The 26,150-nt window shown below is 44.1% G+C and overlaps 1 protein-coding gene across 2 annotated transcripts; it reads left to right on the top strand.

Annotated features, from left to right (window-relative positions):
- The first annotated feature begins 548 nt into the window (after positions 1 to 548).
- On the top strand, positions 549 to 26,098 carry LOC116288334 (tyrosine aminotransferase). 2 transcript variants are annotated; one of them, XM_089033830.1, is made up of 14 exons: positions 549 to 661; positions 2,099 to 2,247; positions 2,806 to 2,910; positions 3,550 to 3,617; positions 4,292 to 4,450; positions 4,535 to 4,673; positions 5,092 to 5,144; positions 5,434 to 5,516; positions 5,802 to 5,871; positions 6,213 to 6,341; positions 6,932 to 7,015; positions 24,441 to 24,539; positions 25,346 to 25,518; positions 25,921 to 26,098. In XM_089033830.1, exons 2-13 carry the CDS (start codon positions 2,100 to 2,102, stop codon positions 25,505 to 25,507), a joined length of 1,299 nt encoding a protein of 432 aa, XP_088889956.1. In that variant the 5' UTR covers positions 549 to 661; position 2,099; the 3' UTR covers positions 25,508 to 25,518; positions 25,921 to 26,098. The 2 variants fall into 2 exon arrangements, with proteins under 2 accessions (XP_088889956.1, XP_088889955.1); XM_089033829.1 differs by lacking the exon at positions 549 to 661 and adding an exon at positions 1,599 to 1,723.
- The last annotated feature ends 52 nt before the right edge of the window (positions 26,099 to 26,150 follow it).

Here is a 26,150-nt window from a genome sequence, read left to right as displayed (position 1 = left end):
CTACGAATTCTTAAAAAATTCAACAGGAAGAGCGTTAAAATCAAGTAAGCTCAAAATACAACTTCACAATAAAACGAGAATTATTTCCAGTATTTTCCAGTTTCCTAGAAACCGCTCGACACTCTCAGTTGTTATTTTGGATTATTTCCATAGCGAGGTGCCAAAACTCCGTGTTTACGCGGATAGAGGTCATGAATACTAAGAACTTTAATTTTGAGCACCAGTCCCAGCTGAAAAATGAAAGACTCCCACACCGTTCATTCAGCTGAAACGTTAAGCCCCGTTTACACTAGCGATTTTTGCTGCGATTTTTTTGCGATTTTGTCCATAATGAATAATGGTAAAGAATTAACTTGTAAAGTTTTTATCAGGATACTAATATTTTCCTAGACGAATGTTTCTTTTGAAGGATGAGACAAAAATTTCATATTGAATACGCGGCAAATAACAAATGTGATTGGTCGATAAAATAACGTCGTGGGTTTGTTAGGGGCGGGGTGTCTTTTTAAGCCAATCAGCGTTGAGTTAAGAAATGAATAAACCATGAGAAAAAGTAAAATTACGCAAAGTCACTACGTCGATCCTTAGAAACGAAGTTGTTGGCCAAAAATATTCCTTTTTGAAGCATATCCACGAGAAAAACCACCAGAGAAGAATAAAGGTAGGCTACTGAAGAGGATTGACACATTTTTTTATTCGTTTGGACAATGAATTCTTAAGTAATTGGTAGAACGTGGCAATGTTTGCTCTACAAAATGAAATGAATTCTAAATGCCGTCAGACGACGAATAATCACAATGATTTCCGACAAATATTGAAGAAAAACAAGTACAATTTTTAAGGCATTTTAAGTTAAGATTCTATGGTTTTCTTGTAATATTTTGATACCTCCCCGTAGACATTTTTTGACGCCGATGCAATTTGCTTAAAATTGCATGCCGGTCTGCTACTCTAGCATGACAAAAATACTCGACATATAGCTTGAGATATTACTTTTACTTTTACTTTTTAACTTTTTTTTACTTTTAGTTTTTTTAGATATATTTAAAAAATAAATATATGATTTTCAGTTAACTTTTCTACCTTCTTAAAAACAAGAATGTGCATTGTTTTTGCCTATATTATTCTGTAAGATTTTTGCATGCGCAGAGTCAGTTAGTAAATTACTTTAATAGCACCCACGCTTAAAGAATATCACAAGTTTCTCGTATTTTTTCCTTTTTGCCGGTCACATATAATATCTCAGTTCCCTTTGCAATCGCATCGATCGAGTGATATTATTGCTCTTAAGCGAAAAAAAATGTTATATAAAACATTTACATATGAGTATTTTTAGTCATATTGACTTTATAAGCTTATAAAGTTAATATACTTTTTAATAATAACTATTTTTTTGGATTGTTAAATTAATTCATTGAGTATATTGATATTTTTTCATTGAAAATATCGGTATAGTATACAACATTCTCGGCCTGTTTGCACGTGCAGCTATTCGAAATCTAACATTTTATCCATGAGAGCTTTGTTTATAAACCAAACGTATCGTATACGATCGAATGGTTATTGACACTGGGAATCGAACGATTATTGCATCACCCTTTGGTCTTACTTTGAGTCTGCATGTGGACCATGCAGTACAAACAAACTTACCAATGTTGAAATATCGCACGCTACATACAGCTCGAACTGCAGTAGGCCCAACTTCGAAGCCCATAACTGTTCGGTATGTAACTGTTAATATTACAATAATATATTGCAGAGAAATATTTTTGTATTTTGACTTCATAGTTTTTTGAAAGAGCGGGATTTTCGTCTGACTTAAAAGCAACTAACGCATTGCAAAAATCTTACGTTTCAATGCAAAATAGCTAAGGCCCAAAAATGCATCTCAGTAATTTAACTCTAGGAAATTGTGACCCATGCTTTGTTAATTTATATATTCACCTAAAATTGTACAAATTAATGCAAAGGTTTGTAAGTCTACGGTCTACTGAACTTACTAATTTGTACAAATTTACACATACAATTTCTTACAAAGCACATTTCACAGATGTTATATGATATGCACTATAACATGTAATTTGATTTCTTTAATTAGAATGTCATCAACTGTATCAATGAAGAAAAAGAAATGGCATGTACCAGCTTCCAAGACAGCAAAAGAAACGTTCAATCCCATCAGAGCTATCGTAGATACGATGAAGATCAAGCCAAACCCAGACAAAAAAATGATTGCACTATCTATAGGCAGGTTTTAAGAGTCTGGGACAGAAAAATGAATGTCAAATTTACAATGTCTCCCACCCTCCCACCATCCATTCATCCCATCAATTCATCCATCCATCCATTCATTCGTTCAATTCGATTCTTTGAAGTATTCTCAAGTCATTTTAGACTTTTTTTAACATGACTGATAGCAGAAGCAGTGTTCAAAGACTTATTTGGATTGCATAAGCCCAAGCATAAAATGATTGACAGCTCAAAAAAGAATGAAATCAGCAGTTGCGATACTAGGGTTATTCCAGTAACACAGCCATCCAACACTTAGCACACAATCTGACTGAATTAGATCAAAAGTCTTTGTTTGACTTTGTTAATTTGTGAATTTGTGACAATATATACCCATTGTTTGTTAACATAAAATAGTGAGACGAAACTTTAGTTATTAAACCTTGATAATGGAGTCAAGATGACTCTGAAACGTCAGATCTTAGCGTTAATTTTCATTATGAGTACATTTTCAAAATCTGTCTTACTTAAAATACCGGAATAATGATTTTTTAAATATCTATTATTTAATGTCAGGTGACCCAACAGTTTTTGGTAACCTAGAGCCTCCAGAGGAAATGATCGATGCAGTGATAAAGAGTGCAAAGGCAGGCACTAATAATGGATATGCTCCATCAACAGGTATGTTACCATCATGAACTCTTCTATCAAATACAGCCAGCTCTCGTTACAGTGGACACCCTCAGGAACTGTCACTTAATGTCATTAATAACGATCCTCTTAAATAGCAAGAGATAATTATGGTCAAACTCTATTTTGCTCCTGTCCACAGTAACTGAGGTGTCCATAGGGAATGGAAGCATGGGCTGTGTATGAAACTAAGGTTCAATTCCTGGCCTAAATGTCATATGCCCAGGGGGGTACTCTGCCAGGATTTGGGTAGGGGTGTTAATTCCACTGGGATTCTGAAAGTAGGGGTATCCTGTTTATGACAAGATATAGTTAATTGCACTGAGTTCCTGTTTCAAGTGGTTGTTTTTTTTTGACGACCATGATAACCACGTTTCGGTCAATACGAAAGTAGAAACCCTGAATATGACAGGAAACTCAGGAAGAACTTGGAACTTGAGTGAAATTGCATACCCTGTTTATGACAAGAAGCTCGAAAAACCATACCCTGTTCAGCGGATCATCCCCGTAGTCCATATATGGGAGTACGGGCGCCCCCCCCCCCCCCTCCCCGGGGTCATATGCAAGTAGACTTGCTTGTTAGTTCTCTCTTGTTCTTCGAGACTAACAAAAGTATATGGTTGTTCATAGGTTATCTTAGATCCAAGGAAGCTGTGGCAAAGTTTTGTTCTGTTCCTAATGCTGAAGTAGAAGTAAAGGTAATCAAATGACTCCTGGGCCCAGTTGTTGTATGAAGGGTGAATAGCGGTATCCAACAGATAAATCCTATCCAGTGGATAGATTTATTATATAACAGCATTAACTTATCCACTGGATAAGGATTGATCCATGAGATAGGTGCTATATATCCTGACCCTAGGGTGAAAGTTTTTGGATTGATCATCGGGCATTGTTTTATAGATTTTTAAACCCTGGTTCACAAGTAGTCCCAGTAATCCCATTTATCACCTGGGTGTGAAAAATAGACAAGCACTGTTAATGACCAGTATACTACAATACTGAGTCTGCTTATTGTTGCTTCGGATTCTGACACTAGATTTGTCAACCAGGCTTAAAAGACACCATACAAAGTCATAAAATAGTATCATTTTCATGTCAGCTTATCTATATTTGCATGGCTAACTCACAGATAGAATCCTGAAGCATGTTTACCTCTGGGCTGATCTTGGCACAGTAGCCTCACAGATCAAGCTTAACCCTCAAACAACCTCAATCTTTAACAAACTCATCATGTGATGACGAGTCAGGAAATCGAACCTAAACCCCAGAGGTGAGAGGTGAGTGCCCTACAGGCTACATCTACATGACCAGTCCTAACCATATAATATCACCTGCCTGTTGATACTCATTTGAATGTATGTTTGTTATTCAGGATGTAATTTTTGCAAGTGGTTGTTCCAATGCCCTGGAGATGGCAATAGATGTTCTGGTCAACCCAGGTGATAACATCCTACTACCATTACCAGGATTCTCCATCTACCAGACGATAAGTGTGTCCAGAGGACACGAAGTTCACTTTTACAACTTACTGGTAATTTTTTTGTGTTTCACCGCGATACCCATAAGTTTGAAAATTTAAAGTTTGAATTCATTTTTATGATTCAATTGCTTGCAGCCCGAAAAGTCTTGGGAAGTTGATCTTGACCACCTTGAATCAGTAATTGACTCCAAAACCAGAGCCATTATAGTGAACAATCCTTCTAACCCATGTGGGTCTGTCTACACAAGGGAGCACTTGGAGGCAATACTTGAAGGTAAGTGGAAATCTCTGGGCACAATGAGCCCAAGCTAAGTTTTTTGTCAGTATAATACTAACAGCGATATGTAATAATAAATCGCCTTTTTTGTTTTGTTTTTGAAGATCTTTTATAAAATTTGAAAACTTTCTTCACCCACTTTTCAGTTGTGGTGTTAATGACGGTGGTGGTGGTCACTTACATCATAGAGTCATTGACTACTACCAGAATCCCTTGCACACTTTGTTAGTTCAGTTAATTAGCAACAACTGTCTTACTATTCTCATGACAAAATGCAAATTTCAATAAGAAAGAAAATTTGCCAAGCATGTTGGTAGTAGTAGTAAAATGACACTATTATCAAACAAAGGGCCTATTGACTTGGGACCAATGGCAAAATCATCTTTTGATTATGCTCTTCTTTTTCATGTTTCAGTTGCAGAGCGACACATGTTGCCCGTCATCTCTGATGAAGTTTATGCTGATGTGGTAAATGGAAGTTCTAATATATTATCTCTCCCCCTCCCCCTCCCCCTCCCCTCCCCCTCCCCTCCCTCTCCCCCTCCCTCTCCCTCTCCCTCTCCCTCTCCTCTCCCTCTCCCTCTCCCTCTCCTCTCCCTCTCCCTCTCCCTCTCCCTCTCCTCTCCCTCTCCCTCTCCCTCTCCCTCTCCCTCTGCCTCTCCTCTGCCTCTGCCTCTGCCTCTGCCTCTGCCTCTGCCTCTCCTTCACCCTCCCCCTTCCCTGACACGGTTTTCTAAATGTCACTATTTCATTGAAGGTTTTCCCTGGTCAGAAATTCCATGCACTGGCCTCTCTGTCCAAGAATGTCCCAATATTGACATGTGGAGCTATCTCCAAGAGGTAATGTTGTATTTGCAGTAGAGCGCATTGATGCCACCTTACTGCTGTTTTCTTTATTCTGCGAACTCGGACATTCCAACAGCGCGTTATGGAATGAGTTTGCGCTGCTGCCAGTCATAAATATAAAAGGTACAGACTGATTACTTTTTAATTGACGGCAGAAACAAATTTCAGCATGCAGCTCGCAACTACCGAGGTCACAGAATATCGAAAACCGCAGAAACCGAGCAGTTGCGAAAGTGGTACGATCTAACTTTGGTCTCTTTTTTTTCTTTTTTGCTGTAGATTCCTCGTTCCTGGGTGGAGGCTTGGATGGATTTTAGTACACGACAGAAATGGCGCGTTTGAAGACGAGGTGAGATTTTGAGATTATCACACTTTAAGAGCTAGATATCGTTTCTTATTCGAGGTTCCATTTTATATCGCAAATGGCCGTGTCCGCAACGAGAAGCTGATGCCAAGTCCAGGAATTAAGCTCGAGACGCCAGGCCGGCACACCACCCGCACAACCCTCGATTCACTATATCACCCTTGCTTCGATCGTTCATTTTCCCTCTAGTTTGATTACAAGAAGCTACGCTCAAAAAACGATTACGTTTTAGTGAATTTTTGCGTTTATTTTTTCACTTGCTTATAAAGAGAAAAATATAAATATTTCTACAACACTATGCATGTTTATCGGTGCTGTGTTTTCAGGTCAAGCCAGGGTTAGTGTCATTATCACAGCAGATTCTAGGACCCAACACGATTATCCAGGCAGCGCTACCAGATATCTTGGAAAACACTCCACGCAGCTTCTACGAAAACGCCATTAATGTTATGCAGGTAAAGCCATTAACAATAATAAAATAAATGAATAAATGTAGTATTTTGCGTCGTGAAATATGGAAGTTCTTCGCCATATGTCTCCCTAGCCAGAAGTTATAATGTATAAGTATACGACGCACTCATCACTCATTAGAAAACACTACAGCTGTAAGTTTTATAGTAAGACTACATCAACCAAGGCCACCCAAACAAATCTTAATCAAATTCACAATAACATTTTTGACGCTGTATAACAGATGAATAGGGCGTTTGCATGATGGCGTCATTGACCTCTACTACCAGACTCCATTGCACACTTTCTTTTGTTCAGTTAATTAGCACCAATTGTCTTACTATTCTCATTTAAATAAGAAAGAAAATTCGCGAAGCATTATGGAAGTTGGAGTCAGATGACGCCATCATGCAAACGTCCTATTAGTGACTTCTGGATATTAAACTGTTTTCTCGTTCACTTCTTATCATACACACACACGTAAAAAGTAAAATATATGATTTTAAAGGGGAAAATTTTAGTTCATATTCTCTTGTCGGTACTATATATATTTTAAAGTTTTCATACATTTGATGAAAAATTCATTCGTTAACAGAAAAACGCCAAGTTGTTATACGAAGACCTGCACAAGATTCCAGAACTAAACCCCATCATGCCTTGCGGCGCCATGTATATGATGGTAAGCTAGACCCTTGAGTCATCCTTGTCCCGCTCAAGCAACGGGATTTTTCAATGAATCAGTAAATCAATAATCAATAATCGTCCTCGTAGGAGGGTAACACTTAATGGCCAGCGGCTAACAAATCCCATAAACCTCGTTCCATGATCGAATTGGATTTTACGAGTTGATTTTGCGTAATGAGGAAAAGCGAAGAAGCAGGAGAAAATTCCTCAAAGCACAGGCGAAAAACAACTAGAAACCCTTATATGACACCGAATCTGGATAAGGACAATTCATTCGACGTCAATAACACAGGGAGCAGCAGTAAGGGGGACTCGCGATCGATGCCGTATATTTGCGGGTTTAACCCGCGGAATTCCGAAGGCGGGTACAGCAGATTTACGGGATTCCCCCGGTGTGTCCTTACTGCTGCTGTGTTGGGTAACTCAAACGGAGGTTAAAATATCCTTTATATATAGATGGATACCATCAAAAGCATTAGAAATAAAACTGTGCGCAAGCTCAGAACTCAGGTGCTGGACCGCTTAGACGCCGACTTTGCCTTCACGACATTTATGGAGGGAGATACAGACGAGACGATGGACGAGGAAAAGAGCAGAAAGGATAATCAATTTGATGCCCGAAGGCGACTACCGTTTGGAGTTGACGTTTATAAAGTATTTAGACGGCGAGTGGATAATAGAAAAGGGCAGGAATCCAATACGGGCGTCTGGCAGGAAGGACCTGTTTGTTTTAAACAAGGACACGCGACCGGGAGCACTTGAGGGAATAGACATGCTCTTCTACGAAGTTGCTTACCCGGTTACCGTGGTTATTTACAGGTGCGTACAAGATAAAGACGCCGGATGTTAAAAAGTTAAAACCAATGCGCCATCCAGGTAACTGCGTAGGGAAGCTGGTTAGAGAGTTCTTCGAAGATTCCTCCCGCGGTGGTAAGTTAACTTTAAAGAGAAGAGAAGCCATCAGGAAATGGGAGCATGCTACTCGTAAAACCGGAGGAACCATCGAAAACATCAAGAAGTTGGAAACCGCGTTAGAAAGGCGCATACACGTCAAGGATATCACCGACGGTTTTATCTACTCTGGGACGCACAAGTATGGGGGCCGGGGTGCTCCTATCGTAATTTACCAGCACAACGCACATGCGTGGAGGGAGTTAAGGTTTCCTAAAAAGAAGGAGACAAAGGTCTATAAGAAGTCACCATTGACAGAATTAGTTCATGAGAATTCTATTTGGTTAATGGACGCGGAGGGGTGTCAATTTATGACGCAAGATGGTACTTTATACCGACCGGAAATGGAACACCTGCGCATACAAAGTGCATGTGAGACCTTAGGGGAAGACTTCTCCGACGAAGTGCTTAGCTCCCGCAGTTTGGCCTTCTTAGCGGCCAAAAAGAGGAATGGGTGGAAATCCACGCCGGAGGAGTTCAAAGATATAGCTAAATCTTGTGTAGAGCATGGTCACGGTGGTCTGTGGAACATGGAGTACGACGAAGACGAGTACGTGTCTCTGGATATGAAACATTGTTACCCCGCAAGTTTTAAAGGTCTAGGAGATTGTAAGGAATATTACGACCGTTACGGACATCCAGATTCGCAGTTCTTTCGTGTTGCGTTGGATGGTCACTACGACGCCCCAGCAACGGGGTTCGTACGGTTAACCAGCTGGAAATTTACAAAAGACTTACATCCAATAATCTATGCGTGGTACGGGAAGCACCTGCAGGAGAAAGAATGGATACCCATACCCCTATTGAAGTTCTTTGAAGAGCGCAAACTTTTAAAATACACAGCGCATGAAGCCATACTTTGTCACAGCGCCTTTACGCAGTGGTTACCGGAGCATAACCCCACGGCGCGTGTGGTCATAGGTAAATTCACGCAGGGCGCAAAAGAAGGCGAAAAACATATGCAGCGGCGCCTAATAACGGACGAAGGTGAGCTAAGCTTCCTCATCAAGCGTGCACATGATGAAGGAACAATGGTATCCGTAGAGAAATGGGATTACCTCGTAGATGATAAACTACACAAATGGAATGCTTTGTGTTACTACCAAGACCATCGACCGCAGTATTATCATCTGCGTGCCAGCATGTTAGCCTATGCGCACATTAACCTACTTGCGATGCTCCTGCGGTTTGACAAAGAGGACATCCCGCGCGTAGCTACGGATTCCTTGTACGTAAAGCCCGAAGTGTTAGAGAAGATGAAGGAATTCTACACCGAAGATGAGTTGGCGGAAAGTGGTCAATGGCGCGTTAAAGATGAGGAGATAAAAGCATGGAGAGAACGTGTAGAATATCACGGAGAAAATACTTGGGGCGTCGTAATGCCCACGATGAGGCCCATTCCAACCGTAAAGGACCCCATTTCCTACCAACGCTTCTCTTACCTCTCTGGTACGGGAGGCAGCGGTAAGACTACGCGCGTCTTGGAACTCTTTCCTAAGATAAAAGTGCTAACGCCAACGCACCGTTTGGAAAGGGAACTCTGCAGTCAGGGCCACGACGCGCAGACCTACCACAGCTTCTTTCGCTGGAATGGACAAAAATGGGTACCAGAGGCCATCCGCGACATACCACCAGTAATACTTTGGGATGAGATTTGCACCGTGCCTTTGGAAATCCTGCAGGAGTTCGTAGAATTCCTCCGTGGAAAGTGTCAAGTGATATTCGCCGGAGATCCCTGCCAGCCTCCTCCAATAGCCGGAGAGATGCCCCACGAATGGCTAAAAGAAATGGTAGACCATGCGGAGGAAATCAACGCCGACTACCGCAGTAAGGATCAAATAAGAAACCTGAAAGCAGAACTTCGGGGCCTTAGCGACGCCGAACAATCTAAGGTGTTACGTAAGAGGGTACGAGCGAAGTCCTACGAGGACTTTCTATACGCCTGGCATCCAAAAGATTTGGTGCTAAGCAGCAAGCGCGCAGCACAGTCTCGCATACAAAAGGATTTGCTAAATATACACCGAGAGCGCTTCCCTACGCATCTCGTACCTGTTTGCTACAAACCCCACGACACCCGCATGCAAAAAAGAGACGTCTGGGTACCTGGTACCGACATCCAACTGCAGAACGCAGTAACGCACGATAAAGCCTGGGTGCCCATAGAAAAGGTGGAAAAAATAACCTCCCATCCAGATTGGCGCTTGGGTTATTGCATGACAGTCCACAGCGCGCAAGGGCTTACCATAAAAGAAACCTTATGGATCATAGACCAGCAGCTGTGTTGGAGCAACCTTATCTACACCGCTGTGAGCCGCGTGGAGTATGCCAAACAGTTGAAAAGAAGCTGGGGTCCGCAACTGCGTTACGATAAGACGCCAGAAGACATAGCCAAAGAAAACATTGCCAAGAAACTCCTTCGCTACAAGCGGCACGACGAAGAAAAAAATATGACGTTCGACCTATGCGAGGACGACGTCTATAAGAAAGGGGCAAGGTGTGCCAAGTGTAACATACCTCTACTATGGAGGTTTGACCCAAATGACGATCAGCAGTTCTCCGTGGATCGCATAAATAATAAACGCGGGCATTGCAGAGGCAACGTAAGACTGACATGCCTAGAGTGTAATCGGGCGCGCGGTGCTGCGCTACTTTGAAGGGCAGCTAGCACTACTCTGAGTCTTTGGGGACTATGAGCAGCTCTTCCATGACAAAACCACGACTTGGGCCATTTAGGTAATACAGCACAGGTTGCCCTTCCTTGGTGACGGACTTCGAAATCTCATACGTTTCCAAAGACCAGTTAGGATCCGTGGCTCTCTTACTGCCACCTTCGAGTTCCCCCGGCTGATAGAGGTATCTGACCACTATGTTGCGGGGTAGCTTTTTTTCCTTCAGTCCGACCGCCCTCGAACTTCTGACGTAGGACTTGTGTTCCACGTGTTTCTTCTTCATGGCATCCCTGGGTTTCATTCCCGTAGCCCTGGCCGCCTCGTTGTTCAAAGCCGCGACGACCTGGGGGAGCCTCTGGGTCCATTCCCTGTTGCGTTTGGAGGGATCTTCCAGCTCTTTCCAATACTGGTACCCAAAGAGGCGCTCGGCCAGGGCCTTATTAAATCTTTCGACGATGCTCTGACCCCTGTGGTACTCAGCTTCGGCTCTCCTAATCTTGGTGTCGTGGTCTTTCAGGGTCTTAGTAACCACGCCCATGAACTCCGTCCCCGCATCCACTTGCAGCAGCTTAGGCCATTTCAAAACGCGCTTATAAATCCTACCTAGGGCTTCTGCGACTTCCCCAGAATCCTTGCTGGTTATGGGTTCGGCGTCCTTGTATCTGCTTGCGACATCAACTACGGTCAAAGCGTATCTATAGGTCTTTCTTCTCACCTTGTCGTGCGGTAAGAAAAGCAAGTCCGCCTGATGAACTTCATTGGGGGCATTTACGGTAAAGCTAGGCCTGGGAATGTACTTGGGCACGGGAAGATAAACCTGCCAGATGGTTTGTTTTCTTAACCAGTTCTTAGCCGTTTCATCTGATACCCTGGCCGCGGTCGCGAGTTTCTTAATAGCTGATGCTCCTCTCCAATAGCCTTCGGGCCCATAGTAAATCCTTTTGAGTTTGTCCTCTACGCGGCCCATTATATGAATTCCAAAACAAGATTGATCTTGCGTCCGTTAAAATCCACCGTCTTTCCGTCCACTTTGATGGTGATGTTTATGCTTTCTACCAAATTAGACAAATCATAGCTCAAAGAAATGGGAGTGTATTCTACTGGGTCAAATGGATTACCTTTGGGCAAAAACTTGGACATAAGAGAAGACTTTTCTCCATTGTCGTAACTATTGACCAAGTCGCAATAGACTTCGTAAGAGGATGCGACTTTCCATTTTACGTCAAGTTGACCATTGATCGTGGTACTAGTAAGGCCCAGGAGTTCTACCAATGAACTGTCCTTTAAATTAGCGCTTCCATTATTTTTCTTGAATTTCATTTCATGGGGTAATCCTGTGGTAAGAGTATATCTATGCTTTGCTAGCTCCTTAGCCAGTGTTATGGGGGTGTAATGGGAATCTGGTATTTTTGGCTTTTGGGAATTCACAACGACAAAGCCGCCAATCAAATTATACCAAGAATTGTACAAAGAGCAACTAACCAACCGAACCTTACAGGCTTTGATGGGGGGATTCAGATAAGTAGTAAAGTTATTCTTGTCGCTTTCCAAAAAGACGATCATTATATTCTAGGCGCCAAAGGCGCCACTAGTGATCTGAGCGCAGCTCAGAGCAGATACGCCAAGGCCACGCCTCCCGCCAGCCCTGCGACTCCTACGAAGACCAATTCATTGTCTTTTTGTTTCTTAGAAGGCTGATAGTAATTCTTAAACTGAGGCTTTCTTAACCTAAAGTCGGGGTGTGCTTGCGCATAGAGCTTAAAGGCGTAGTCTGTATTTTCGAAGTTCTTGTCTGCCTGCATCTTGTCTTGGTAATTCTTGTCCAACCAATCCCTGTAAGCTTGTCTTTTTTCATTCCAAGCCGCCACGTCTCGCTGATATTTCTCCAGCGCTAAGTCGTGTCTCTTCCTTTCGGCGGCGCCGCCGCTTTTGTCGCCTCTGACTAATCTATCTAAATACTGACCACCATAATTAGCTCCACTGAATGCTAAAGCTGCAATGACTCCGCCTACGACTACGCTAGCCATTATATATTACACCGTAGGTAGGTATTTTTCCTTCTGCAGGTAATTTCTTAGCATGATAGCCCCGCATACGGCAGCGGTCATCTTAGCAAAGTTACTCAGGTCCTTACTTGGGTCCTCGGTAAGGTCCTCCTTTAGGACTTTCTTACCTACCCAGCCAATAGCGGCGATGATGGAGGTTGTGATAGCAGCTTCTTGGACGGCGTCAATTAATTTGGTTGACATTATATTACAAAGCGAGAAGGTTACTCCATTTCAGGGATCTTACTTTTTCTAACCTCCACAGGTGCGCGATATCTTGGTGGTTCTACCTTTTTCGTTGCCCGCCATTGTAAGTAGAGGCTGCCTGCTGCTATAGCAATTCCTATCGCGCCGATGACATACCCAGGATTCCAAAAGGATTCGCTTTCGTCCTCCACCTTTTCTTCTTTTTTGGCTTTGTTCTTTTTATTCATCTCCGCGAGCTTCTTCCCCGCGGCTAACTCTGCCTGGAGATTTAGCCTTGGTAATCTTCTGCTCCTCTTGGGGCTGCTCTACCTTCGACTCTGGTTCACTCATTTATATCTAAGGACTTGAAGGACTTGACAGGTAACTTAAGATGACCTGGGTAAGTACTTGGGAATGACTTAAGGACGACTTGGAAATGACTTGGGCGCTACCTGACCAAGTACTTAACGATGACTTAACTAGGTACTTGAGGTGACTTGACAACGACTTGACTAAGTACTTGAGGCGACTTGATCAGGTACCTCAGCAAGTGCCGCCTGGAAGACCTTTTCGACTTCTCTGTCCTTCTTGAAGTCCTTCCAAGAGGCACCAAAGGTGCCCGCAAGTTCCTTCAAGTCGACGTGCTGAGCTACGTGCAAAGCCGCAGAGGCGACTGCCATTAACTTACCGCACTTCAAAGACAACCACCCACAGGTTATCTTAAGTTCTTGAGCAATAACGTAGTCCTCGCTTATGTCCTTCCGCAGTTGCTCCACGTCGTCTATGGGCAGCGCAAGTCCAAGCAATTTAGTCGCAAGTCGGATAGCGGAGTCTGCTACGGCGTCCGTGGTCTTACTTGCAAGGGCAGCCTCGTATCTCTTATGGAACTTTTTGACTTCCTCTTCCGACAACTTATTAACCTGCTCATGGGTAAGTTCCTTGCCTATCATTTCTTTACACTTCCCCGAAGACACAAGGATGTTGAGTTGTTCCTTAAGGTTACTTTCATCTAACTGCGCGGGGACTTCATCTAAGAGCTGCTCAATGTCCATATATGTTAATGGAATACGGAAACCTCAAAGAGAAGATCATCTTGGAATGTTGGTGCGTTTTTGAATGCCGCATGTATTCGTGTAACTGTTCCTTGGATATCTCACCGCCGTAGTCGCTTAAGATGGTTTCCAGATCACTCCGGCTCGGAGTATAAAATACGACCAGGGAGCCTATGTTTTCCCTAAAAGGCTTAGAGACGCTGGTAAGCTGCTGCGAGAGCAACCAAACGCTGATATTGTCGTGTCTACCGCTGAAGGCGAGCTTAACGAGCTCGGAAGTGCGCTTTTTTACGTCGTCCCCGCAGGCAATGTCATCCAGTATGAGTAAAGTCTGTGTATCTTTAGGGAATTGTTTGTGCCAAAACTTAAGATGGCTGGATAACTCGTTAGGATCCAGTATGTCCACAAAGAAGTCGTCGTCTTTCACTCCTATGCCCGTCCAGGTGCGGTTATTCACGTAGGTGGGGCATAATAGCACGATGTAGTCGAAGCGGTATCTAAAGGGTCCTAATAGCTGCTCCACGACGAACTGGGTCTTTCCGCAGCCGGTGGGTCCTACTATCAGAGCATTGCAGGGAATATGGTTCATTATATATACGATGGACCCAGTGGACGCAGTAAGAAGGATTGCCGGCGACGCAAAAGATAAAAGAGACACCATAGAAATGCAAAGGGAGGAGATCGATCGGCTGAAAGAGCGCGTGCAGGAATTGTATGATGAAATGTGCGGTCTGAAGCGCGCGGAAAGGTTTGGTGCGCTTTTGACGATGGCCGGTTGGGCAAAAGAAAGCGTACAGGACTTTATTAAATATCCCTTATAAGGCTTAAATAACACTTAGTTATAATGAAGTGCAAGCAATGTGAAAGGGAGTTCAGCAGCAAGCAAAGATTGCAATATCACGTCGAAAGACGGGTATGCAGTAAGGAAGTAAGCAACGTTACCGTTTGCGAGGACTGTGATAAGCAGTTTAGCAGCGCGCAGGCGTTGGAGTACCATCGTAGCAGAAGGGTTTGTTTAAAGAATGTATGCGTGCGCTGCGACGAGGACGTTACCGACGCCTGGCACCGACATAGATGCTACGGTAATTACGATCTGCTGGGCGTAGCATGTGAGGAGCACGGTGACGTTGCCGCCCGATGTTGTCCGGTTGACACCACGAAAGAGTTAACGCAAAGGAAGAAAGAAATAGACGAAACGTTTGCGGAGTTTGATCACGTCGAAGGCGTAAGGTGGGAGAATAGAGGCCATTGGGAGGCCAACTGTGAGCGCTGCGGCTGTCAAAGGAGCGGTCAACATATTTGGCAGTGTTTGTATGAGGGTCAAGGCGGTTTCAAGGAGTATTTAGATCGCTTCGAAGCTTGGCATGCTGGTAATGAGGCTGTGAGAAAAGCCCGTATAAGTTAGGAAGGGACCTAAGATAGTAAGATAGGGTTTGTGCAAAGAGTCTCAAATCCTGATCTTATTTTTTATGTTGATTGTTAAGAATCAACAATACCTCAACAAAACAACAAGAATAATAGGAACCCCTTTTAAAGGAGGTTGCAGGATAATGAATAAGAACCCTTTTAAAAGAAGAGCGGATCGTCACTACCTTTTTTTTCGTCAAGAGATGTAGTAAAGAGTCTCAAAATACGACTTTATTTTTCTTGTTGTTTGTTAAGTATCATCAACAAAACAACAAGAATAATAGGAACCCCTTTTAAAGGTAGCTGCCTTTCTGGGCTTTCAATATATGGACTGTATTACTTGCGAACTACCTGCCGACTGCATTACCCCTCGTAAGCCGCCGCGTAAAAAATACACCTGCCTTCATTGCGACAGGGTATTCTCCGAAGGATCCCATTGGTGCTCCGCGGATCCTAAAGCGCAGCGGGCGCTTAACTACAAAGAGGAGATGGAGTGACTCTTCTTTCAATGTCAAACTTCCATCGGCCATTTACCTTACCATAGCTGCGTAAGTGGGTGAATTCCTCACCTTGAATTACGTACCGCACGCAATCCGGCGCCCAAAGGGAATATTCCTTGCCTTCTGAGTCTTTGAGGACTAACCGTAAACGGTCGATGTCTTCGAAGACGACGTAATTTTTTATTTCGTATGCTGCGCCTTCTATCAGGTCACGCCAATGTATCAGATTCAGCCTCATTATATCTATGAAATATTCTTAAATGCGTTGCCCTTGTCTCCGTAGTCTTGAAGCGTTTGCAGCACCACCGACAGGGAATACGGATGCCTTCCGCGTAGTTGCTAAGGGCACGACAGATGACGTCATAATCGTTGCTAACCATGGTCAGGTAACCATTCGCGTCATACCGAGAGATCACTAGGCGTTGGTCTGCGGAGAGTATGCCATTTCCTTTCGGCGTCTTTAATTCGATGCAAAGCCCTTCATACCTTAAATGCGCGTTCAGTATTAAGAGGTCGGGTTGACCCCTTTGATAACCCTTCTGCCAGCATTTTATGCGTTTGCTGTCAGAATCCTGCAATTCCCCTAAGCCGGGCGCTATGAGCATCTGTGGGTAGAAGCGGCGTATGTAGTCCACGACTTTCTTATGCAGGTCAAACTCGTTTTCCATTTTGAAGACTAACTTGTTAGGACTATCGAACCGCATTTCATACTTACCTGTCTTTCTCAATGCGGGAAGGACGTCCTCGAGGACCCAATCCTGGAATGTCTCTGCCGTTGGCATCTTAGAGCTAAATATTAGTTGATACAACACAGATTCGGTTACGTACAGGGAATTAGGCTGTGAATACGAGGGGAGGCGATTCACCTCCACTCTAAGTTCGCTAAGCTTTACCTTATACTTTTCACGAACATGCACCTTAATTGCATCTTTTGGGCGTTCGTAACCCAACGCCAGCGCCACTTCCTTTGCTTTGAAGTATAGTTTATCGCCTTGCACTATGCATTGCAGTTTGGTTTCGTTGTTTTCGAATACGCGAAGCATTATATACGTAAGGAATATTTTATTTTTAGAATGGCTGAGGCAACGAAGTCATTAATAGGCAACGCTCTTTAGCTGATTCATTTCTACGCTCAGTTGCGCGTCAGACACGACGAAAACGTAGCAGTTTATCTTATCACCGTCGCCGGCACTGGCGTTTTTGGTGCGCTTGATCTCCAATGTTATACCATCCTGGGTGTTTACTAGACGTAAACCCTGACCATGCAGGTCTTCGTCGTTAATGGTGCGCATATCAATCCACAGCGTGTACTTATCCTTAAAGAATTCCTCAGGGTTAATTTGGTCGCCAAACTTACGCTTTGCCTCCCTGTAAGCGTCTGCGGGCTTTATTCCCTGGGAGTAAACCTTGTTTGGAACGCCGTTAATATTCACGCCGACGTTAGTAATGTTAGGGTTGTGAAAGGCTTCGGAGTCGCGCTTACCAGCCTCGTAGGGTTTGGCAAACACCAACATCAACCCCGTGAGACTTCTTCGGGGGAGGTTAATGCTTTGGTTGATAACCTCATCCGTCTTATCCAAGAAGCTAAATGTCTTATACATCACTACGTGATCGTAAAGGAATGCCTTTCCGGAGCTGTATTCCATGCCAGCGCTACGGGCCAGCTCTTCGCTGTACACGGTCTCATACTGTAATTCTAGATTAGTGATAGAATAAGGATCAACAGCCCCGCTAATTGCGCTGTCCATTCCTCCTATGACGTTCGTAGTGTCCGCCAAGGTTACTTCAAACTGTAACTCGGATAACTGCCTGGGGTAGTACACACCATGACTCGTAATTACTTCGAAATCCAAAGGGATAACGTACTTGCTACCATAGGCGGTCTTTACCCTTGTTGCGTCTGCTACTGCGGTTGCTCCACTGGAGTCCGTAGGCGCGGGGTTAGTATCGCTGCGAAGCTTACGAAGAATAACGCTTCCAATTCCCTGCTCTATCTTTTGTGCACGGTCAAAGGCTGTTAGCCACAGATCCTTATACGTGGTGTACAAATCGTACCTATTCAAATCCAAGAGGGATTCCCCTGCGAACTTGATTCTCATCTTAGAAACGAGGTTCCTACCCACGTTATTGACGGTATAGCGCTTGTCCTTGGTGCTTGGCTGCACCGCTAGGTCGAACCTTAAAGCCAAGGTGCCAGGAACCAATACTAGGTTATCCGTTAGGCGGGGTACGCCTACGTACAGCGTCTCTCCTGGCTTTGCGCTAGAAGGCGTAAAGGTGACCCGGTGAAAGGTGCGTTCTGCTTTCAGCCCGCCAACCTGCTTAGGTAATGCGTTGGGATTTAACTTTGAGCTTATCATATATAATGGAAGTAGAAGGAACGGATTTTGATCCCCTTACCGAAGAAGGCCAAGTAGACATTAACGATGAAGAATATGAAACCCTGCTGCCGGAAGCGGATAAGCCGGGCTTCTTTGAAAAGCTACGTAGCAAGTACGGTCCAAAAGCCCGCGGTGCCTTACGTAGCCTTACGGACAGGTTCAAAAGGGAAAACCCTGGTAAATCCCCCCCACCTTACATGCGAATGGACGACTTGGGATTAGTTCCTGAAGCTCCTAGCGATGAGTGGCTGCGAAGAGTACAAGCGGAAATGGACGAATCCATGGAAGAACCGCCGGATGACTTTGAAAGGCTTCAGGAGCTACTACCCGAGTGGATGCCTGAAAAAGCGCAGTTGATGTTCGAAGAAGATGAATACGGCAGGGAACTAATCATGGGTAGACTTGCTAGAAGCGGCGCTAAGGTTTACGTCATCCGCGACAGAAAAGGAAGGTTCTTTACCGACCCCCGAATTCCTCCAACTTTAATGGCAGCCATTGGCGAAACGGTACCCCAAAAGCTACTTACCGACGTGCGTAAGAGGTATCCTAACGCCAGTTCGACTCTCTTAGAATTCCAACGCGGCGACAAGGGTCAAATTCAAATTCGTTACATGGGCAGGGAAAGGTGGTACGACTTTTATCAAAGTAAAAAGTCTAACGCACTTAACAATGCCTTACCGAAGGAAATAACGACAGCACTGGGTAGGCCTGACTTATCCGTGCTGTCCAGCTTAACTAGTAAGGAAACATCAAGGTTGGCTTCAGGATTCTTCAAAAGTCTTAAGACTGCTAGGGCTACCAGTCAAATGCATGCCATCTCCGGAATTCTGGATAAGGATCAAGGAAAGCTCGCAAAAATACAAGCTACCAAGGAAGACGTTGAGGAAAAGCTAACGAGTACGCCGTCGGGCAGCAGAGCTGCACTGCTGCAGTCTTTAGAATCCCTCGACATGGAAGAAAAAACGCAGCAAGAACTCATGAACAAACATAAGGAACAACTTGACGAACTTACGGAGCAATTAGAAGAAAAAACAGCCGAATTGCAGCAGCAGGCGGAATATATCGAAGATCTAAAACGAGATATGGATAATAAGGATGAGGCATACATAAGAGCAATACAGGAATTACAAGAAACTAACGAAGCGGAAGACGAGGACACTAAGCGCCGCCTGGGATTACTGCTGCGCGAAAGGGATGCTGCTAGAAATAACTTCGACCGCGCAGTCATGGACATCGGAGATAGGAACTCCGAACTTAGACGCGTGGGTGCGGAGCTGGAAGCCTCGGTAATGCAAGAGCGGCGGTTAAACACGGAAATCATCGTTAAGGAGGAGCAATTAAGACAAAGAGAGCAAGCCATAGAGGACCTGGAAAGGCAAATACAAACGCAACGGGAAATAATCGACGATCAAACTCGCGCCGACGGGGAAAGAGAAGCAGCTCGGGCGCAAGTAGGGTCCCTAGAGGAAAGGATTGCGGAGTTGCAGGCGCAAAGAGATGGCTTGGAAAGGGAGCTGGGGCTTACCACCAAGGAAAAAATAAAAAGAGCCCTCTTGAAGTATGGTGTGCCGCTGGCATTTTCGGTTGCTATTAGCGTCGCAGTAAGCGTGATCATATCCGCGCTTAAGGCTACAGGCGCGGGCGTGAAAAAACTAGGTTCTGGTTTGACGGACTTGGGAAAAAAGATGGCAGCCGGCTTACCTGGGCTGCTGGGTTCGGATTGTTTCCTTGGCACTTAGGGCCGGCGGCGAACTGTTAAAGTTCGTGGGGAATAACATTTGGATCTTGGTCGTCGCTATTGGAGTGGTACTCCTGAAGAAGATGAGGGGTTGATCTTATCCTTGTGTATTACTGGCGGCTTATCGTCGTCGGGCGCCCGAGGCGTTCTCGACTGGGGATAAGTAAAGATAGTATTCGCGCCGCCTTGATAATTTGGTAGTAGGGGTATGGCAGTCATGGTGCTAATGGTCTTATGATTCCAAACAGCATCCGGCAAGCCACGATTTTGCGTTATGGCATTAAATACGACAAAGCCTTTACTATTGGGATTACCTGGGAAGTTATCGCTGGGGCGAACTTGAAGCTTTGCATATTGACAATTAACTACCATGTGAAAAGTTACCGGCTGTTGGTTTTCCCTGGTAGCAAGCACACCTTCAAACGTAAAGTGTGATGGGTGCCTCTCGTTTATTTTTTTCCTATATGGTAATAATGTGGTGTTGGCCTCATCTACGATTCTAAGTCCAAGATTACAGCTATTCCATAGGTTAACGTTAATGGTGCACATAACTAATCCCAAGCCCCCAACCTTTACCCACACCCCGGTATCGTACCACTTATCCCCCTGGTAGTACTCCTCCCCTAAGTAATGAAAAAACCAATCTTCCTTCGCGTGTGGGTTCATATATTTCAGGGAATAAATTCCCTTCTAAAGACTAAGCGCCGTAAGAGTGCTAATGGTTGCGTGGTTATAAACCGTATCTCTCTGATTTTCTATGCTATTTATACAAACACTCCCGGTGTCATCTACGCGTATCTGCAGCTTTACCTTCCCATGGCAATCGGCGGCCATATGAAAAGTCCAGACGGAAAGATTCTCGGCACTGCTGGGGTTGGGCTCTACGGAGAAATGCGCAGGCTCCCTGTTGTTTGTCTTCACACGCATAGGCTGCAGTATGCCATTCTCATCCAGGAACCTAAAGCCGACGTTGGCATGGCTGCTCGTACCAATGCAAATACTGCATATTATCAGCTTCTTTCCTGAGTAGTTCAGGTCCACAGACATCCCCGTGACATCAACCCAAGATGCCTGGGTGTATTTTTTCTCGCCTGTGTAAGTCGTATAAACGCAATCTACTCCAGCTACGTAGGGGTTGTTCATCGCCATATATAATAGCTCAGACCAATGCTTGCAGCTGCTAAGCCGGCTTTTAGTAAGTCGTGGTCATATTCCTCAGGTATCGCAGGTAAAACCTTCTTTGATGGTTTCTTAACTACGGGTAGCTTCGTTTCGTGTGATTTTTTTGGCTCCTCTACGAAGTGAGGAATGCCCTTGGTCATGTCAGAGTTCACGTCATTCACCCCAAACTTCATATCCTTAGTAGCTCGTTGAAGTTTGTTGTTATAACCCACAACGGAATTAGTGTTGATGACCAAATTACTTGGCATTAACCAACAACCAGGACTCAAGGCATAATCTAGCCGCACTTTAGATTGCTGCACCGCTAATTGATATCTCTGCATCGACTTGGATATGTCATTTTCTATCATTGCGGACTCAAACAGGGTTAGGAATTCCTGTTGCGTTTCCCGCGAAGCACCTTGGGATCCAACAATGGGGCTGCGGGTATTTACCTGCGCTCCTAAGATGCAGTACACGAATGCCTCTATGCTGCGGTTAATTCGAGCTAGGTTTCTTAGGCCTTTTCCTTTTAATAATACAAACGGATCCCAAGTGCTAGGAAAGATCATTTGAATCCTAGTAATTAACGTGTTATTACCCTTATCACCGCCCATGTCATCAAACTCTAACTCATTACTTGGGTATGCTTGGTGCTCCATGTCTGCCGGCCGCTCGCCGGTAACCGACCAAACATAAACAATGCCCAACCCATGCGTCTTACCCTCCTTATAGCGAAAGTCTCTTTGCTGCGGCTTAAACTCATTCATTAACCTTTCCAGGGCAGCGGCGTCATATCGGTTATCCATCGCATTAAACGCCTTATCCCCTGGTAGTGCTACGTTAAGCTCCTTCAACACCCTCCTTACCGTAAAGGCAACATGAAACCGCATAAATGGAATATGAAACATATCCGCGGCAACGCCGCAACCTTTGGTAGCAGCCCAAATAGCAAAGTTTAACTGCTGCGGCCAATGCCGCATGTTGGGTCCTGCTAACCATTCCCTGGCCTCTTTACCCGACGTATGCTTCAACATCGTCTCTTTAAAGATATTCCTTACTACTACATCAAACGATTGCTTACCCACTGAAATCTTCAGGTGTGTTATCAACTTATCGAAGTCGTTCATACCACCTTCAGCATCGTAAAATGGGTAATCTTCCTTAGTCATTAATAAATTCTCTGGGAAGTTAGGTGGCGTGGGCTTTGGCTTATAAATGGGTGCCGCCTTTGGCTCTAAGTCCGCATTGCTGTACATCCTGGAGCCTTGATAATAAATCCCGTCGGGTCTTCTTTCGAACTTACTGGCGTCTGCGCGTGGAAACGTCTTCCTAAACGCTCTCCAGTTGGCATAATCCCGGTTGTCGTGATGTGGCTGCTCCTCTATGTTATTCCCAAAAGCGTCGTACATTAGTATATATAATGGATGTTATACCATCAGCACCTCCACTTTATCCTGAACTTCCTAAGGAACCTAACGAATTAAACGCGGAGAATTTCAGGCTTAATAAAGCAAATTTAATCCTGGCTTACTTGGAAGGGCAAGCGAAACACTACGAAGAGGTTAGGAAAAAGTATGCCAGAGCCCAAAGCATGCTACATAAAATAGCGATAACTTCCGGCTCCATGTCCGTGGCTCTTACAGGCACCGGCGTTGCTACCTCACTCACCGGACCTGGAATAGTCGTTGGCGTTCCTTTGGCTAGCGTTGGAGCGGCCTGCGGCATCGTCTCCGCTGTTACTACAGGTATTATGAAGCAACTGTCCGGTAAGATATCCAAGCACGACACTCATATAGCCCTAGCAAGAGCAAAGGCTAACACCATCGCCGACTTGGTCTCCCAGGCCTTACGGGACCGCAAAATCGACGACGTGGAGTTTTCTTTGATCCTCGCGGAGGAAAAGAAATACGGGGAGTTAAAGTCGGGCAATAAAAAAACCATCGTGAAAGATCTTTCCGAGGAATCTCGCAAAAAGATCTACCAGGAGGCAAAAGAGGAGCTACAAAGAAAGCTCGCTCAGTAGACATCTGCTTTGAAAAAAGCGTAGGTGGATTTCGACTGCACATTTCATCTTCTCGGAATCCATTCTAATAGGGGGTGGTTGGAGTCAATTTTGTAAAATATTTCGTAAATTACGTCAGGGTAATAAGGAATATCCTTATCCAGCCGACAAAACATCCACTCGGCTCTGCTCATATCAGAAACCTCGGGAATAGACTTACCGGTAATTTCAGACAAAAGATAGGGAATAGCTCTGTAATATTTTCCTAGTTTTAATTTTTTTAATGTCTTCCGTAGACTTTGCGGGGTTGGCTCTTCTAAGTGGTCTATGATTTTCTTCCTTACTTCGTTGTTTAAATATATCGGATGTAAACCTTGGATATGACTCATCCAGTCCCTGAAGTATTTTATTCTCTTATATGGTGTTTTCGTACGACCTCCATTGGCGTAATATTGCTCTTTGGTAGCATTTGGTACGGCATTACGAATATTCTTACCACACTCGTAACACTGTGCTGACGTGTCGTCTTCTATTTGCATTTTTTTACCACAACACCAAAAGGGTTCTGGCTTAGGTACGATAACTTTAGGTCTTAGACAAATTATGCAAAAGTCGTTAACGAACTTCTTACATTCGTGCATCGTATATTTATAAGATATTTTTACCTCCGTTTACGGTACGCAGTAAGGACACACCGGGGGAATCCCGTAAATCTGCTGTACCCGCCTTCGGAATTCCGCGGGTTAAACCCGCAAATATACGGCATCGATCGCGAGTCCCCCTTACTGCTGCTCAGGGAGTGGTTGCCCAATATCCCGAGCCAGGGGCTCATATTAAAAGTGCTTGACAACACCACGGACATCCTCGTTTCCAGGGCCCTCTCACGCAGAGGAGAAAAGACCCTGGCGTTGGCTGGTCAAGTAAAGGTTTTGATTAGTTTACTTGATCTTGAATTTTGATTGGTTATTGCTTTGTTACGATTTTTTCCCCACACGATGAAGCACTGTTAAAAACTCAACCGGTTTATTCGAGTTGACAGCCATATTTAATTTATGCTTATTCAATGTGCCCGCATTCCTCCAGTTATTTATTCAGCGGTATTTTCAAAACACCCGAATATGCTGGGTGTCGGATTTGTCACGTGACCAGCCAACGCCAGGGTCTTCTCTCCTCTGCGTGAGAGGGCCCTGGGAACGAGGTTGCACCACGGATTACATATATAATAAATCCGGCTATCGAACCCGGGTCGCATTGGTGAGAGGCCAGCTGTAAATCAACCATATATGCAGTGAACATACGATTATTGCCGACTTATATTTCTGCAGGTTGGCATCGATGTGTCCAGGTTGGAAGGGATTAAAGATGACGTTGATTTTACTGAAAAACTCGTAGCAGAGCAGTCAGTTTTCTGTCTTCCAGCAACGGTGAGTGCAATTATTTAGATACTAGTCTGTAGCTGCGAGTTACACATTGGAATTGCTCAAACGGATTTTTTGCTGCCGCCAGTGCCAAAATGTAAAAGTTACTGACCGAAAATTTTTTTTTTTTTTTTTTTTTTTGATCGACGGCACCGAAAAACTAATTTTTGTCATGAAAATTTAGACCTATTTCCTTATCCTTTGTTTGAAATGTTTCTTGCCAAAGTTTCTATATAAAGTAAGACTTCAGTTTGCGCGGATGACGTCACTTCTAGTTCGAAAACGCATCCCACACATGGAAACGGAATCATCCATTGGTCCTTAGCCTTCAACGACACATGCTATATTTGGGTCTGCTGGTCATAGCAAGGGGTTAATCATCTATGGTCTAGGGGCCGACTAACCTCTCCCTTAGGCTTCGGCCGAGCTTCCTGATCAGTCTGTAATTCCTTCCGGGATAGCGGTGTTGGGGTCGAAATCTCCAGCGTAGCCGTAAGTCCATACGACGGTTCAGCATTCGATGTCTGGAAATATGGTCCTGGTTAATTAATGAAGAAAAAAAGGAAAAAAATTCTGCCTGATAACTTTTCTTATTATAAGCTTGGAAAGGACGACGAATCCTCTTCGTGCATGCGCGTTTCTAGTCAGTACAACCATTTTTTCTTTTCTCTTTCCTTTCACAGTACTTCAGATATCCCAACCACATATTTCTTTTGTCTTTTACAGTACTTCAGATATCCCAACCATTTCTTTCTTTTGTCTTTCACAGTGCTTCAGATATCCCAACCATATATTTCTTTTCTCTTTCACAGTGCTTCAGATATCCCAATTATTTTCGTCTTGTGCTGACCACACCAGAAGAAATGACGAAAGAAGCTTGCTTACGGATCACAGAGTTCTGTCAAACGCACAGAAAACAACCAATCATTAACGGCTGCAATGGACAGAATTCGGACGACGATCACGACAAGTAGCTAGTCCAACGGTATGCCTTTCCACGCTAGACGTCAATGTTGTAATATCATTTTAGAATGCATTACGCGTGCTCCGAGGCATGGTTTTAGCTTCTAAGCTCGCAGATTTTGATAGGTTAGAGTATTTTTCTCGTTTTTCCGACCCAGACAACTCTAGGTGAGGTTCTTTTCTCGTGTTTTGAGCGCATAGGAACGTATCAGAGGAGGAGAGAGAAGCGGCTTGAAAGAACTGACAGAGAGAAGAGAGAAACAAAGGGAAGGTCGAGGGGAAAAAATATTGATATTAATGAATTTTTTTGTTTGTTTGCGGCAGGAATTAGGAGTGAGGAAGAAAAATGTTTTAGAATATTTCTTTATCTTCGCTCTGCGTTGTTTTCATTTAATTTAATTTACGACAGTCTGGTTTATTTAAGGCACCTCAAAAGAACTTCAAAAACCTAGACGTCTGGAGGCTTCCAAGGCTACAAGGGACTGATGAAAATCACTTTAAGTAAGCTCTGATGGATCTTTTCAGCTTGGACGTAATGTTTTCTCATTCCACAACCCGTGTCCTTCCCTAGTCACATGAATATGGATACCACTCAAACAAAGGATCTTATTCACAAGAGAATGACACGTGGTCTGTAAAAAGAAGGCATTACGA

The sequence above is a fragment of the Actinia tenebrosa genome, unplaced genomic scaffold (assembly GCF_029948245.1).
Source record: "Actinia tenebrosa isolate PJP-AT-01 unplaced genomic scaffold, QUT_ActTen_1.0 PGA_scaffold2__45_contigs__length_23673736, whole genome shotgun sequence".
Classification (NCBI taxonomy): domain Eukaryota; kingdom Metazoa; phylum Cnidaria; class Anthozoa; order Actiniaria; family Actiniidae; genus Actinia; species Actinia tenebrosa.
Note: the sequence above shows the minus strand (reverse complement) of the source record. Positions and strands in the feature narration are given on the sequence as shown.

Excerpts from the sequence above, each read along its gene's own strand:
- LOC116288334 (XM_089033829.1), top strand. The coding sequence starts at position 1,653 with ATGTTGAAATATCGCACGCTACATACAGCTCGAACTGCAGTAGGCCCA. Across the intron at positions 2,911-3,549 it reads TGGATATGCTCCATCAACAG|GTTATCTTAGATCCAAGGAA; the intron begins GTATGTTACCAT and ends GGTTGTTCATAG. Across the intron at positions 6,342-6,931 it reads ACGCCATTAATGTTATGCAG|AAAAACGCCAAGTTGTTATA; the intron begins GTAAAGCCATTA and ends ATTCGTTAACAG.